The sequence below is a fragment of the Rhinatrema bivittatum genome, chromosome 5 (genome assembly GCF_901001135.1).
Source record: "Rhinatrema bivittatum chromosome 5, aRhiBiv1.1, whole genome shotgun sequence".
NCBI classification, from domain to species: Eukaryota; Metazoa; Chordata; class Amphibia; order Gymnophiona; family Rhinatrematidae; genus Rhinatrema; species Rhinatrema bivittatum.
Window position 1 is genome coordinate 345,655,810 of NC_042619.1, and position 14,678 is coordinate 345,670,487.

The window sequence follows — 14,678 nt, forward strand, 5'->3', positions numbered from 1 at the left end:
CCCCCTCCCTGTGCTAGTTTATCCAGATGTGGGTCTGCAGCACAATTAAAATCTCCACCAAGGATTACAGATGCTCTCTGCAGGGTAAGAACATAGGAGACAAACTCTATAAAAACCGTATGGTCATAATGATTAGAGCCATATATGGAGCCCAAAATCACTGGTTTCCCAAAAAGCAAGCCCCATAGAATTACATAGCGGTCATTAGGCTCACTAATTGAGGATTGTAAATAGAAGGAAATAGATTTATGAATCATAATGGCCTCTCCTCGACTGTGGGAGGTACCCGAGCAGCAAATATCTGATTAGTACCCCTTTTCTTTAGCTTAAGATGCTCTGATGGGGACATATGAGTTTCCTGCAAAAACATTATAGAGCCTCTGAGCCTATTTAGGTGACAGATAACCTCCCTTTTCACCGGGGTACTCAACCCTGCAACATTCCAAGTGATAAATTTAACCAGACCTCCCAGCAACATTGGAAAACTCCCTTTCAATAGAGAGTATGAAGGTCATAGATGCACTTGGACACCTTCTTCTAATAAAGAAAATAAAAAGTGGTGAAAAACCACCACTCCCTAACCTAAATAAAAACAAGTTATGCATATAAAAAAAAATACAAGGAAAGAAAGAAAGAGAGGTCATTACATATTCACACGTGGGTATAAGCCCATTGCAGGCAATATTTGATCACAATCCGGTTGTAATGACCGTATTGTATAATCGGGGGTTTAACCCCCCTCCTAGTCTCAGTAAAATCAAGAGACACGGATTAAAAATTCCAAAAATAAACGATGCAAATAAAGCTGCAAAAAAATGCAAAAGTCTCAAGTGTAACATAGTCTATAGCACTACAAACAGTGTAAAAATAAAAAGAATAGTTTCCATATCAAAAAAGTCAAGGGCCAAGATAATAAGTCCAGACATCTGTGAGCCACTGCACTGATGTCCCCGGCACATCAGCTCGCTGTAGCAGATCTTGCCGTTGACATATATAAGTCCTAAGATCCCCAATATCCGCGAGAGAAAATACAGATAAGTCTGCTTACAGCCACATCAGGAGCAGAGAGAACTATAGGCCAGTTACTCCAGGTCGAGTCAGCAATGGAGCACACACACAAACATGGTATCCTGGAAAAAAAACCCACAACATACTGGATCTCCGTTGTCTTGCAGTGATAGTGAGGATAACAAATCCTTAGCAACTTCCACAGATTCACACCAGCCGAATCCCTTGAGCGGTCCAAACCTTCAAATTGGCCAAACACATCAGGGCAAATCTCTGTTGTTGTTGCGCGAGAGCCACACAGATCGGCCCGAATTCATGGTGCATGGCCAAATCTTGTGCTGAAAAGTCCTGGAAAATCAGAATATGTTATCCGTCATAGGTGAGCTCTTTACAATTCCGATATTCTTTTCAAATGCGTGCTTTATGAGAGAATAAAGTTTTCGTCAAGACTTATTCTGGGCAGATTCTTAACTGCTGAAATTGAGCCCATGCAGTGTATCCACTTGATCCTCAGCCAGTAAGGAAGGTCTTCCACGCCCAATTCTGTCGGTAATCACTGCTCCAAAATCTCTTGAATCTTCCCATCAGTAATGTTATCCGCGAATCCCTCAAAGCACAAGTTGGAGCATCTGGAGCGGTTCTCAATGTCGTCGATCTTGGCTTCTTGTGCCCCAACCAGTTTCTCTAGCTTTTTCACCTTAGCAATGAGTGCCAGCGTGTCATCTTCTAGGCCCATCTGGCCTTCCAGAGTTTCAAAACATGCATGAGAATCTGATAGGGAGCTCTGAATTTCCGCGATTTGTGTAGATAATTTGTCAAACTGGGACACTTAGGCTGTTACCACTGTAGAGGTAAGATCAGCAACAGCAGTGGCATTTAGTGTTACCATTGAGGCAGCTTATTTCATGGTAGCCATCTTGCCCTCTGTCATACTCAACTTCTTCTCACTTTTTGTTAATCGGATGGACATACCATGGTGGCAAACCACCCAAAATTAGCAAGATGAGTTGCAATTGCACCAAGAAGGTGATATGGGTGAAAGGAAGGCTTTAGGATCCAGATGGAATTGGATCCAGGGGGAAGGTGCCCAGAGCCTTAAGAGACATTTCCTTCCTTACCCACAGCATCATGTCACCTTGCATGTATAATTTTCTTTTGAAAATTAGTGTAGAGTCTATGGCTAAGATGTGCTCGTGGACTCTACAGCAATGTGGACAGGGTGAAACGCCCCTATTAAAGCACAGTGTAGCTTTGGCACATGCTTCGTCTTTGCCCACTTTTAGATCTAGGCCCGTTCAGGTGATAGTCTAGTCATACATCTTGTTGCACCTGGATTATTGTAGTGGCCTGCTGGTTGGCCTTTATTAAGAGTAATGCACAGGCTTCAAGTGTTACAGAACATTGCAGCAAGATTCATTTGGGATGCCCTTGGAGGGTATCTGCTTGGACATTGCTGCATCATATTCATTAGTTATCAGTAACATGCAGAATCCAGTTTAAAATTCTTTCCATTGAGTCTGCTTACTTAAAGGATAGATTTTATTGGTATTGGGTCCTTGTGGTCTTCTCAGACCTCTTTACTTGTAAGGAGGTGAAAATAAAAGTTGTCCTGGAGGTTCTTTTCCACTGCTGCTCTGCAATTTTGGAATAAAATTCTTCTGTATAATAAGGGTAGAATTGAGCTACCTGACGTTCTGGAAAAATTAAAAGCATGCCTGTAGCTGCCAAAAGAGTAATGGATTTGGTTGCAAATGCTGGTGGGTTCTGTTTTTACTCATCTCAGTTTTTTGGTATGTCTTATTTATTTGTATAGTTTTATTTATTTGTATTTTTTTTTGTAACTTAGCTACATTGTACACTGCTTTGGGTATCCATTTCTGGTTGGGTAAGTGGTATAGAAATATTTGAAATAAATAGTTGAGCATAAATAAGTGATAGGAAATAGTGATGCAGAAAGAAAGTTTTTTATTCTATCCTGATTATTTTTAAAATAATAGTTTGGTAATCAAAATGCCTAGGGATGAAATTGTGAACTGTAAGATTTTTTCCTGAACACCAAAGCTGTATTTCATAATCTAAGTAAAATCCTTTTGTTTGCAGTTGGTCACACATGGCTCTAATCGAGCTGAAGCATTGCAAAGAATGGAAGAGGCTCTGGACAATTATGTTATACGAGGTAACTACAGAAATTTGGGTTCCCAGTGTGGATGGCTGGCATCTATTTCAGGAAAACAGCTTGAATATGTAGTAATTAGCAAATTGAATAAAATTCCTACTTATTAAGTGCAAATTAAAACAGGAAAAGCATGTGTTAATTAAGATGAGAAGATACATGAGATCAAAAGAGAATTAATACTGCAGAAAAAAATTATTTTGGGGTTTATATATTCAAGAAATGTTTTATGCATCTTAAGCTGAATTAAATTTAAAATTGTTTTCATAGTATATGTAGATCATATATTTACTATCCTGTGGATTAGTAAAATAATGTAGATATAGAAATTGTTAGTTTTATTTTTATTTGGTATGCTTTACATTATATTACAAACTTTACAGTCACAACCTTCCATATGCTTTGAAAAATTGTTTTAGAACTTGGTAATCTAAAATGGTTTGAAATTGGAGGCATCCAACCATATTTGAGATTGAGATCCAATAAGGGAAAAAAAGGATGAAATTGTTTATGCAGTATGAGAAAGATAACTGCATTACACAAATATCTCACCACCTCAGGAATGCTTAAGCCTGAACTAGGAATCAGGTTAAAAAGAATGAGATCGAGATAGAAACAAAACAGGTTTTTTTTTAAATAATAAAAAATAAAAGGTTCCATTTTCTCAAGACTCCTCTCTCGACAAGAGGCCACTTTCCACAGGGACACAAAATGGTAGGACCTGGTTACCACACAAGGTTCAAGAATAGTCTGTCCTCTAGTTTGTGTAAACTTAGACCAAGAATGTTTAGGGTTTCTGTATTAATTTAATTTTGACATGACATGAAGAAAGGAAAAGAAGACCTAGCCATCTTGTTTGATTTTAGCTACTCCAAACAAAGAAACTTAGAGGCTAATATTCAGCCCCTTTTCAGCTGAACAAGATAGCTGGATAAACTTGTCTGCTTATCTTTGCCGAGATATTCAGCATAATGGCCATACTGCTGAATATACTTTGCTATCTTATTGTTAACCAGATAAGTTTATCCAGCTAACAGCTAAACAGCCTACCCTAGGCTTATCCAGCTGAGTAGATTCATCATTTTGCTATAAATTTCACTAGAGTAGTGACCACGATTTAAAAAAATTTAAAAAAAGGGGGCGTGGTTAGGGTAATTTCCCAGATACCACAATGCACACTATTTTATTGCATCGCATAGGTATTTTAGCGCAACGTGCGTAACGAGCTGAGAGAGAGAGCGCCTCTTTATAAGGCTCTCATATAAGTAAACTATTTATACCATTGTAAGGGGGGTAACTAGGGGTGAAGTTTTGGTGGTGGGCCTAGGTTTTGGGGAGCAGTTATACATGCACAGTCAGAGGTACGAACAGCACAGTAGATATCAGTGAAGATTTTATGTGATTTGGAGTAATAAAAAGATGAGATTTGTACATTGTAGCCTCGACCTAGCTTGATAGCAGCTAGGTAGAGAGTGCATCAAGCTAGGTCGAGAGTACACTGTACAAATCTCATCTTTTTGTACTTTTTCTCACTCCAAATCACATCAGATCTTCACTGATATCTACTGTGCAGTTCGTACCTCTGACTGTGCAAGTAAAACTGCTCCCCAAAACTTCGCCCACCATCAAAACCTCACCTTTAGTTACTAGTTGCCCCTCTTACGGTGATATAAAAAGTTGACTAATGTGTGCCTTCCCAGAGGCGCTTTCGCTCTCTCTCTCTCTCTCTCTCTCTCTCTTCCCCCCCCTACCCCAGCCTGAAACGGGATTTGGGATATTTATCGCAAATATCATTTTGGGCATAACACCCAGAAAAAAGGTGTAGTTTCCGGCGTTAAGTCATGCGATAACATGCGTTACGCTATCGCATGCAATGTTAAACACCCCTCATTTTCATAAACTCTGCCCAAACTCCTCCCTCGTGACAAAAGTTTTAAAATTTGCATACACATCTTGCGATGCGTTATCGCGGGCGTGGGGGCCCTAACACGATTTGATAAATGACTCTGTAAGCTGGCTAAGGCTTTGTTTCAGCATTTAGCTGGATAAGTAACTCTACCCCGGAATGCCTCCATCCTGCCTCTCACTTATCCGGCTGTTTTTAGCTGGATAATAAACAGGCAGCAAAATGGCAACCGCCGGGAGTGGCTGAAAATTCAAACGTCATCACTCAGCTTGCCAAGCTGGAATATAATCAGTTAAGTAACCGCTTAATATTGACCTCTTCTGGTGTTATGTCAGACTCCTTACTCAAGGGCTGAATGAGCTTGATTATGGACCTGAGCCAGTTTCGGATCACAAGAATTGTAATACAGAAAGGTGGAAGGCTGTCCAGATGTTTTTCCATGGGTGAGCTTTTATTTAGATTGCCGGAGTTACATGTTGCTGATCCTGTCTGGCCACAGTTCCAAATCACAATTTAAAAAAAGCTCAGCTTTCCACTTATAGAAATATTGGATGAGAGTTCCACTTTAGACTTTAATGGGCGACTTTTTATTTTATAATACTGACAAACATTGCATGAACACTAAAATGCAAGGTCCTTTTTAAAAGGAAGACACAAGCAATGCCATTGTATATTATCATTCATAAAGATTTTTTGCAAAACAGCAGAAATGAAACCAGTCTTATTCATCAACATTTGCATACTTATTTTCTTTAAATAGAGAATTCTTGTAAATCTGTAGTTCATGGCATCCTTAGTAAGTTCATGTAACAGTGATATTTACTAGAGATGTGAATCGTGTCCTCGATCGTCTTAACGATCGATTTCGGCTGGGAGGGGGAGGGAATCGTATTGTTGCCGTTTGGGGGGGTAAAATATCGTGAAAAATCGTAAAAAATCGAAAAAACGTAAAATCGCAAAACCGGCACATTAAAATCCCCTAAAACCCACCCCCGACCCTTTAAATTAAATCCCCCACCCTCCTGAACCCCCCCCAAATGACTTAAATAACCTGCGGGTCCAGCGGCGGTCCGGAACGGCAGCGGTCCGGAACGGGCTCCTGCTACTGAATCTTGTTGTCTTCGGCCGGCGCCATTTTCCAAAATGGCGCCGAAAAATGGCGGCGGCCATAGACGAACATGATTGGATGGCAGGAGGTCCTTCCGGACCCCCGCTGGACTTTTGGCAAGTCTTGTGGGGGTCAGGAGGCCCCCCCCAAGCTGGCCAAAAGTTCCTGGAGGTCCAGCGGGGGTCAGGGAGCGATTTCCCGCCGCGAATCGTTTTCGTACGGAAAATGGCGCCGGCAGGAGATCGACTGCAGGAGGTCGTTCAGCGAGGCGCCAGAACCCTCGCTGAACGACCTCCTGCAGTCGATCTCCTGCCGGCGCCATTTTCCGTACGAAAACGATTCGCGGCGGGAAATCGCTCCCTGACCCCAGCTGGACCTCCAGGAACTTTTGGCCAGCTTGGGGGGGGCCTCCTGACCCCCACAAGACTTGCCAAAAGTCCAGCGGGGGTCCGGAAGGACCTCCTGCCGTCCAATCGTGTTCGTCTATGGCTGCCGCCATTTTTCGGCGCCATTTTGGAAAATGGCGCCGGCCGAAGACAACAAGATTCAGTAGCAGGAGCCCGTTCCGGACCGCTGCCGTTCCGGACCGCCGCTGGACCCGCAGGTTATTTAAGTCATTTGGGGGGGGGGTTCGGGAGGGTGGGGGATTTAATTTAAAGGGTCGGGGGTGGGTTTTAGGGGGTTTTAGTGTGCCGGCTCACGATTCTAACGATTTATAACGATAAATCGTTAGAATCTCTATTGTATTGTGTTCCATAACGGTTTAAGACGATATTAAAATTATCGGACGATAATTTTAATCGTCCTAAAACGATTCACATCCCTAATATTTACAGCATCCAGCACTTCTGACTGTGTAATGGAAATGAAATAGATGTACTACTAATTTTTACCTTATTCCTCTTGTTTTAAACAATGTGTTTACAATTGTAAATTGTTTTATGTAAGTATAAATTCCTTACAAAGACAAATAAGATTTTAGAATTTCTGCACCTGGATAAACCTATTTTCCAGGGTTCTACTTACTGGGACTTTTGGTATATCTTGGTTATTTGAAAATGACGCCTTGAATACAATTTCTAAAGTTCTGACTATCAAAACTGATTATTTAAGGGTCTGTACTAAACAAGTGCTAAGAAATGGATGCACTATTGATATGCTAAGCTAATAATATGCAAAGTTGTAGGTGACAGAATTCTTTATAGCTATGTTATGATTTGCAACAGTTGTTGTGGTTTTTCGGTTTCTTAATCCCTCAGTTTCCGTTTTAACGCCCCTCCCTGTCCTCTTACTTCTCGCCTTCTCAAATGCAGCGTCTCAGCTAATGCCAGGTGCGCATTAAATCCACATGCGAGTCACAGAGTATAGTGCTGCCAACAAGCAACAGGTTCAAAATGGTGCCAGTTGGCAGTGCTGTACACTAAGTCCCACATGTGGGTGGTTGTTGTGGTTGGCAATTCAACGTACTGTTTGAGATAAACCGCTGGACATTGCTGCTCCTAGGCTGTGCACATAGAAAAACACATTGCATACAAGAATTCCAATATTATCTGCATTATGCTGATTCATAATGCACAATTTAGAAGTCGGCTTTATAATATATTGCTACAAAAGAACATTTTTGCACACATAGCCTTTCAAAAAATTAGAGGTAGCATTGCTTCTGGAACGAGCAAGAGGTAAAAAAAATAAAAAAAATAATAATGTCCTGCTGATGGGGAAGGATGCTTCTAGAGAAGTCAGAGAAGGAGAGTGCAGTAAAGGGCCAAGATAGGGTTATGCCTGTGACTTTCCAAGAGATCTGTGGTGAAAGATGGTACTTCACTGCAGAACGGGTGATTTGTGGGAGCAGTCTTGCAGGGAATTAAGCTGAGTTAGGGGCATGTTTGGAATGGAAGCCTAGAGAGCAGTCTCTCTCTCTCTCCTGTCCTCATAGTTAACGGATAAAGTATCTCGGTGCCAGTTTTAAATTGCTCCCTGAAATGCAGCTCTCTAGGAGGTGGTAAATTTACCTGGGAAATGTGCCCACAGCAAATTTAACACAAAGTGGGTAGGGAGTGGGGTAATGGATAAACGAGTTCATTACCATGACGTTAAATTATTTAGCATATTGGGCATGCATTGGCCTTAATAGAGGGGCTACCACGTGAAGTAGGCCCTTAGTACTTAGTGCTCTTTCCATTGTATGTGCTAAAAGTAGTACAATTTAGAGTATAGATCCTAAAATGAGAGCGTAAGAATGTTGAAGTAAATTGTCAGTTAATATTTTTAAAATAACCATTATTTCTTTATTTACTGTGGATGTCAGCCTAGAATTTTAGATGGTACTTGGAAAGAGTAGAGGGACTACCACACATTTTTTTAGTTTAGTTAATATTTATTTACTTTTTTTATAGTCTGCCTAGCACCAGAGTCAAATTACAAATGTGAGCATTTTTTGCTGCAGATGTTTGCTTTAATCACAATAGTTTGTGATTTTTGAATATATACTACCGTATTTTTCGCTCCATAAGACGCACCTAGGATTCAGAGGGGGAAAATAAAAAAAAAATGGTGTGCTAAACTGCCTCTGTTCCTGGGCGTGTGTGCATCTTATGGAGCAAATTAGGGGACTGCATACATTTTTTTTTTTTCCCCATTTCGTTTTCGGGTCTGGGGAGGGCCATTTTGGTCCACTCCCCGGATCAGAAAACTTTTATCGTTCTCTTTCTTTGGGAAACCCCACATCCCAACCCTTTAAATGTACTTAACTACAAGCCCCCACCCTCCTGACCCCCCCAAGACTTGCCAATAGTCCCTGGTGGTCCAGCGGGGGTCCGGGAGCAATCTCCTGCACTTAGGCCGTCGGCTGCCAGTAATCAAAATGGCGCCGACAGACCTTTGCCCTTACTATGTCACAGGGGCTGCCGGTGCCATTGGTCAGCCCCTGTCACATGGTAGGAGCAATGGACGGTCCATGCCAAGATGTCGCCCGCCATCCATTGCTCCTACCATGTGACAGGGGCTAACCAATGGCACCGGTAGCCCCTGTGACATAGTAAGGGCAAAGGGCTGTCGGCGCCATTTTGATTACTGGCAGCTGACTGCCCAAGTGCAGGAGATTGCTCCCGGACCCCCGCTGGACCACCAGGGACTTTTGGCAGGTCTTTGGGGGAGGGGGTCACGAGGGTGGGGGGTTGTATTTAGGTGTTTTTTGGGTTTTTTTATATTCGCTCCAGAAGACGCACAGACATTTCCCCCCCACTTTGGGGAAAAAAAAGTGCATCTTATGGAGCGAAAAATACGGTGTGTATATATATATTATGAATATGTGTGTGTGTGTGTGTATATATATATATATATCTATCTATAGATATCTCTCTCTCTCTCTATATATATATATATATATATAGAGAGAGAGAGAGAGAGAGATAGATATCTCTCTATCTATCTCTATATATATTTGTATTATTTTTTTTTTAATTCTTGGCCTTGAGTTCAGTGGTACTTGGGGCAGTGAGAACCCAAGTTCTTATTTCAAGCTGCAAAAAGTCTGTGCATACATTTAACATCAGAAGCAGTTTTTCCACAATTGCAGCATCATATGCAGAAATATTTTCAAAATCATTTAAGCTGAATTTTCAAAAGTTATGCATGTAAAAATTAGTATATACATGTAAATGTAATTTAAGAAACCGAAGAAAAGTTGCTCAGGTAAATCTACATTTGTAAAAAAAAACAAACCGAGTGATACAGGGGCTGTCCCGGGTGGAGCCAACATTTCCATTTGTAAATGAGTATTTTATAAGAGATTTACAGTTGTAGACTTGGCAGCTTATTTGTGTATATTTATCCCTGCTCTTTATCTGAAGTAACTGATTGTAAATATCTTAAAAGTGAAATATTGACTGGGGGGGGGGAGGGTGTCTTGCTGACAACGTTAAGGTTCTCCTCTGAAAGAAGTAAAAAAAGAGCAGCACCATCATGAGAAACTATGCCTTTATTGTGTTCTTCCAGGACATTTTCAAGATGTCTTCCCTAGTAAGCTTCAAATCCCAATGCACTCCCAACAGGGAAATCTCACTTTCCCAACCACTGTAGAGGGACTTGATCGGAAGTGGATGTCTCTCTGAGCATGAATACAGTCCTGGGATAATCTCTGTCCCACATCAAAATTCCAGTGAAGTTGTCCTAGGGAAATCAACAAAGTCTGGCATTATCCATGATTGATTCTGGAGTATTCTTTACTTCTTAGATCTAAAATTTGCATAGCAACATCAGATTCTAGTATAACCAATAGGGACAAGTTTCTTAGTGGAAACCATTGATGGTTCACCCCTAGAATTGGGACCTGTAACTTCTGAGACCCAATGTATAAATAATAAAGTACTCTTTACAATTTTGACGATTGCAGAAATATATATTCAATATGATGTCAATATTTATTAATTAATTTATTTTTATTTAGTATTTCTATACCGTCGCTAAGTTATATACCATCGCAACGGTTTACATGTAGGCACATAAGTAAGTTTGGAGTAAGCGTACTATAGTACAATTCTAACAGGTGCCATTGTTTCAGTTACATTAAATCATAAAAATACGTACAAATGTTTAGTGATGGAGGTTCTGGCCAGATGTACCTAGAAGGTACTTTTTATAGGTCAAAAAAATCACATTTACTGTTAAATTATTACATTCATTGTGTACTCAATTTGTTAAAATATTGTAATGCACATTTATGAGAATAGTGCTGTGTGCCGGTGCTCTTCTGTTTATTCCAGTGTATTTTCTGTTCTCCTGTCTCTTTATAAAAGGCTTGGTTAAAAAGCCATGTCTTTAGACTTCTCTTGAATGTTTTGGGGTCTCTCTGTAAAATGGTCTCCAGAGGCACTGTGTTCCAGAGTGTGGGTCCTGCTAAAGACAATGCCCTCTCTCTTACCTGGGTTAGTCTCGCTTTCTTTGCTGAGGGAATAGTTAAGAGAGCTTTGTTTGCTGAACGAAGGTTCCTGTGTGGTAACTGTACCCGTAGTGCAGTGTTTAGCCAGTCCGATTTTTCATCATGTATTAGTTTATGTATGGTGCATAGTGCTTTGTATTTTATCCTTTGTTCTATGGGTAGCCAGTGAAGTTCAGCCAGAGTTTGTTATATGGTCTCTTCTTCTTTTTTGTTAGTATTCTCGCTGCTGTGTTTTATAGAATTTGAAGTGGTCGTACTGTTGTATTTGGGAGTCCTAGAAAAAGTGCATTACAGTAATCGGTACTGGCGAAAACTAGTGCCTGAAGCACTTTTCTGAAATCTGCAGGAGTTAGTAACGGTTTAAGTTTTCTGAGGATCATGAGTTTAGCATAGCCTTCTTTTACTTTTAGCAATATGTGTTGTTTTAGATTAATTTCGGGGTCCATTATGGTATTTGCCTTTAAATTAACTGTATTAGAATCCCTACATTGGGTAGGAAGTATCTCCAATACCGCGGGGACGTAATGATAACGCCCGCAGATGAAATAAATATGAAATAAAATCGAGAAACAATCCCTTGAAACCTGAAGTACCAGAACATAAAATCTGATACTTTTCAGCTTGGAGAAGAGATGGCTGAGAGGGAGATATGATAGAGGTGTTTAATATCATGAGAGGTCTAGAACAATTAATTGTGAATCGGTTATTTACTATTTTGGATAATAGAAAGACTAGGGGGCACTCCATGAAGTTAGCATGTGGCACATTTAAAACTAATCGGAGAAAGTTATTTTTCACTCAATGCACAATTAAACTCTGGAATTTGTTGCCAGTGTAGCTGTGTTTAAAAAAGGATTGGATAAGTTCTTGGAGGAGAATTATCTGCTATTAATTCTTCATTGGGAAAGCTGAAGAGGAAAAAAGTTTATTTTATCCTTATTTCAGAGGGCTTCTTGCATATATTTTTCTGTGTTTGGTGTAATCTAGACTTATATTATCTATATTGTCCTAGATATTGATATTGCTGTATTAAACTGTATTGTGGGTTTGTTTAAGCAAAAAACAAAACAAAACAAAAAAAACAAAACAAAAGGGGAAGAGGCTCTTCAGCTCTGGGCGGGTGAGTCACAGTGCATTGCAGGGGTCAATCAAATATTCAGTCTGCTTCGATTTTCAAGAGACAGCACAACTACAGCTTTTTGGGGAAAGCTAAGGAGAAAAAGGTTATTTTATCTTGATTTCATACTGCATATATTTTTCTGTGTTTGGTGTAGTGCTAGACTTATTTTTTCTATATTGTCCTAGATATTGATATTGCTGTATTAAACTGTTGTGGGTTTATTTAAGCAAACAAAAAAAAAACAAAATAAAAGTGGGGAGGAGGCTCTTCAGCTCTGGGCGGGTGAGTCACAGTGCATTGCAGGGGTCAATCAAGTATTCAGTCTGTTTTGATCTTCTAGGAGACAGCACAACTACAGCTTCTTTGGGAAAGTGAAGGAAAAAGCTAAGCTTAGCTAGCTTATCTGGGGGAGGGTCTGTAAAAAATCAATAGCATATACAGTGTCCAGTGAACAGCCCTGTCCAAGTGTTAACTGTTTAACACCCTGCCCCTCTACCTACCCACCCCTGGGGTGGTTTTTATGATATAGGCTGCCTGAATACATAATTGGTAATTAGATAATTCGGAAATGTGGTCATTCCTCAGGTGTTATCCATCAAATAAATCTTCCAAAATGAGTCTATCCAGTGTAACTATTGTGGAGCCTTTATTTTGAGGGAAATCATATGAAAGGGCTTGCCCCATTTGTTTAGAACTCTCTTCCCTCAAAAAGGAGCTGGCTAAAGCAGAATTAGCTGCAATAAAGAAAGTTTCACCCACTTATTTATTTATTTATTTATTTAAGGTTTTTTTATACCGGCATTCATGAACTCGTTCACATCATGTCGGTTTACAGAAAACAGGATTACACTTCACAGGATTCCAAAATTAATTCCTCATTACCGCAAAAAAAACCAAAAGAAAACTGAAGGAAAAAAGAGGTTTACAGTTGGTTCTCCCCACTTACACAGGGCGACAAGGAACCCAAAAATCAACATGATTATGGTGGGCTCTGGTAGAGTAAGACCGGTGATGCGGAAACACACACTCTCTCAAGTGACACAAGTAGGAAATGCCTTATCTGTATCACATAAGTATAAAGTTCTGGTGAAAGAGATTGATGTGGTATCTGAAAAGAAAGAAGAAACCAATGCATACAGAAATTCCAAAATACAATCAATAACCAAAGAAGAAAACTCATTGTGCTGGGTGACTCTGTCATCAGAGGCACTAATTTGGGAACTCTTCTAGAGGGAAACACTACTGTTAAATGCCTCCCAGGATCATCGGCCAGCAGAAATGCCTTTCAGATAGTCAGAATGATCCAAGAAGAAAGCAAAGGCTCTAAAGTTGATATTATCATCCCTCTGGGAACCAACGACCTTGCCAGTAACAGCATCCAAGCAGTACATAGAGATTTCCAGTCTCTAGCAAAGCAGATTAGCCACATGGCGACAACCATTGCCTTTTCAGAAGTGTTACCTGTTCAGGTAAAGGGGAAGGAGAGGCTAAGCCATATTGATAACGTCAATGTATCCTGGTGTAAGGAACAAAGTTTTGGATTTATTGAGGGCTGGGGAACAACGAAAAGCTTTATTTAAAAGATGGCTTACGTCTCTCTGTGGCAGGAAAAAGGATCCTAAGAGATAAATAGATCCTAAGAGATACCCCTTGCTGGCACGAAATGTTTTCTCTTTACCTCACATGTTACAAAAATCTTCATCATTGTTTTGGTTTAAGGTCCCCCCGCCCCCCACAATCCCTCCCGTTTCGGCTCTGTTTTATCCAGTTTCAAATGTTTTGTCTGTTTTGGCATCATACTCTAACAGAGTTACTTATATCTCCTGTACTTAATTTATTGGAAATGTTTTTGTGTGTTCTTGGCTTCTTTTACTTGCAGTGTTTATTTACAGCTCCTATATACTTGCAGTTTTTACTTATATCTCCTATATTTAACCTCCAGATCCCAGTTCTATGTATCCCTTGTTCGATGTAATGCATTCTTTTATGCTTTTTACGTTTCGCTGTAAACCGATATGATATGTAATTTTTGCACATGAATGTTGGTATATAAAAGTTCAAAATAAATAAATCAATAAATTCAAATCCTGTGTCATAAGGCATTTAAAGTAGAAGCCGGGGGTGGCAGAAAGAAATTAGAATGTTCCCCCCCCCCCCCCCCCCCAAATACAAATGCAATGGAAAAGGGTGAATTGGATAACAAAACTCAACTACATAAGTCACAAAAGGAGTCCAAGAAAAGCAGTAACCTGAATGAGAAAGCATAGAGCTACTATGCTTGTAGTTTGGGCAATAAAATCCCAGATCTTCAAGCCCTAATGGTGTAGGCGGACTTGGAAGTTGTTGCTGTCACGGAGACGTGGTTCATGGAATCTCATGAATGGGATACGGCAATACCGGGCTATAACTTGTTAAGGAAGGACA

At 40.2% G+C, this 14,678-nt stretch overlaps 1 protein-coding gene across 3 annotated transcripts in view; it reads left to right on the forward strand.

The window, feature by feature from the left end:
- The window catches only part of PCCA (propionyl-CoA carboxylase subunit alpha), a 714,772-nt gene that overhangs the window by 342,548 nt on the left and 357,546 nt on the right, over positions 1–14,678 (forward strand). For all 3 annotated transcript variants that reach the window (XM_029604503.1, XM_029604502.1, XM_029604504.1), the window contains one exon: positions 3,109–3,184. In XM_029604503.1, coding sequence (XP_029460363.1) covers positions 3,109–3,184 — 76 coding nt within the window. The remainder of the gene's footprint in view (positions 1–3,108; positions 3,185–14,678) is intronic.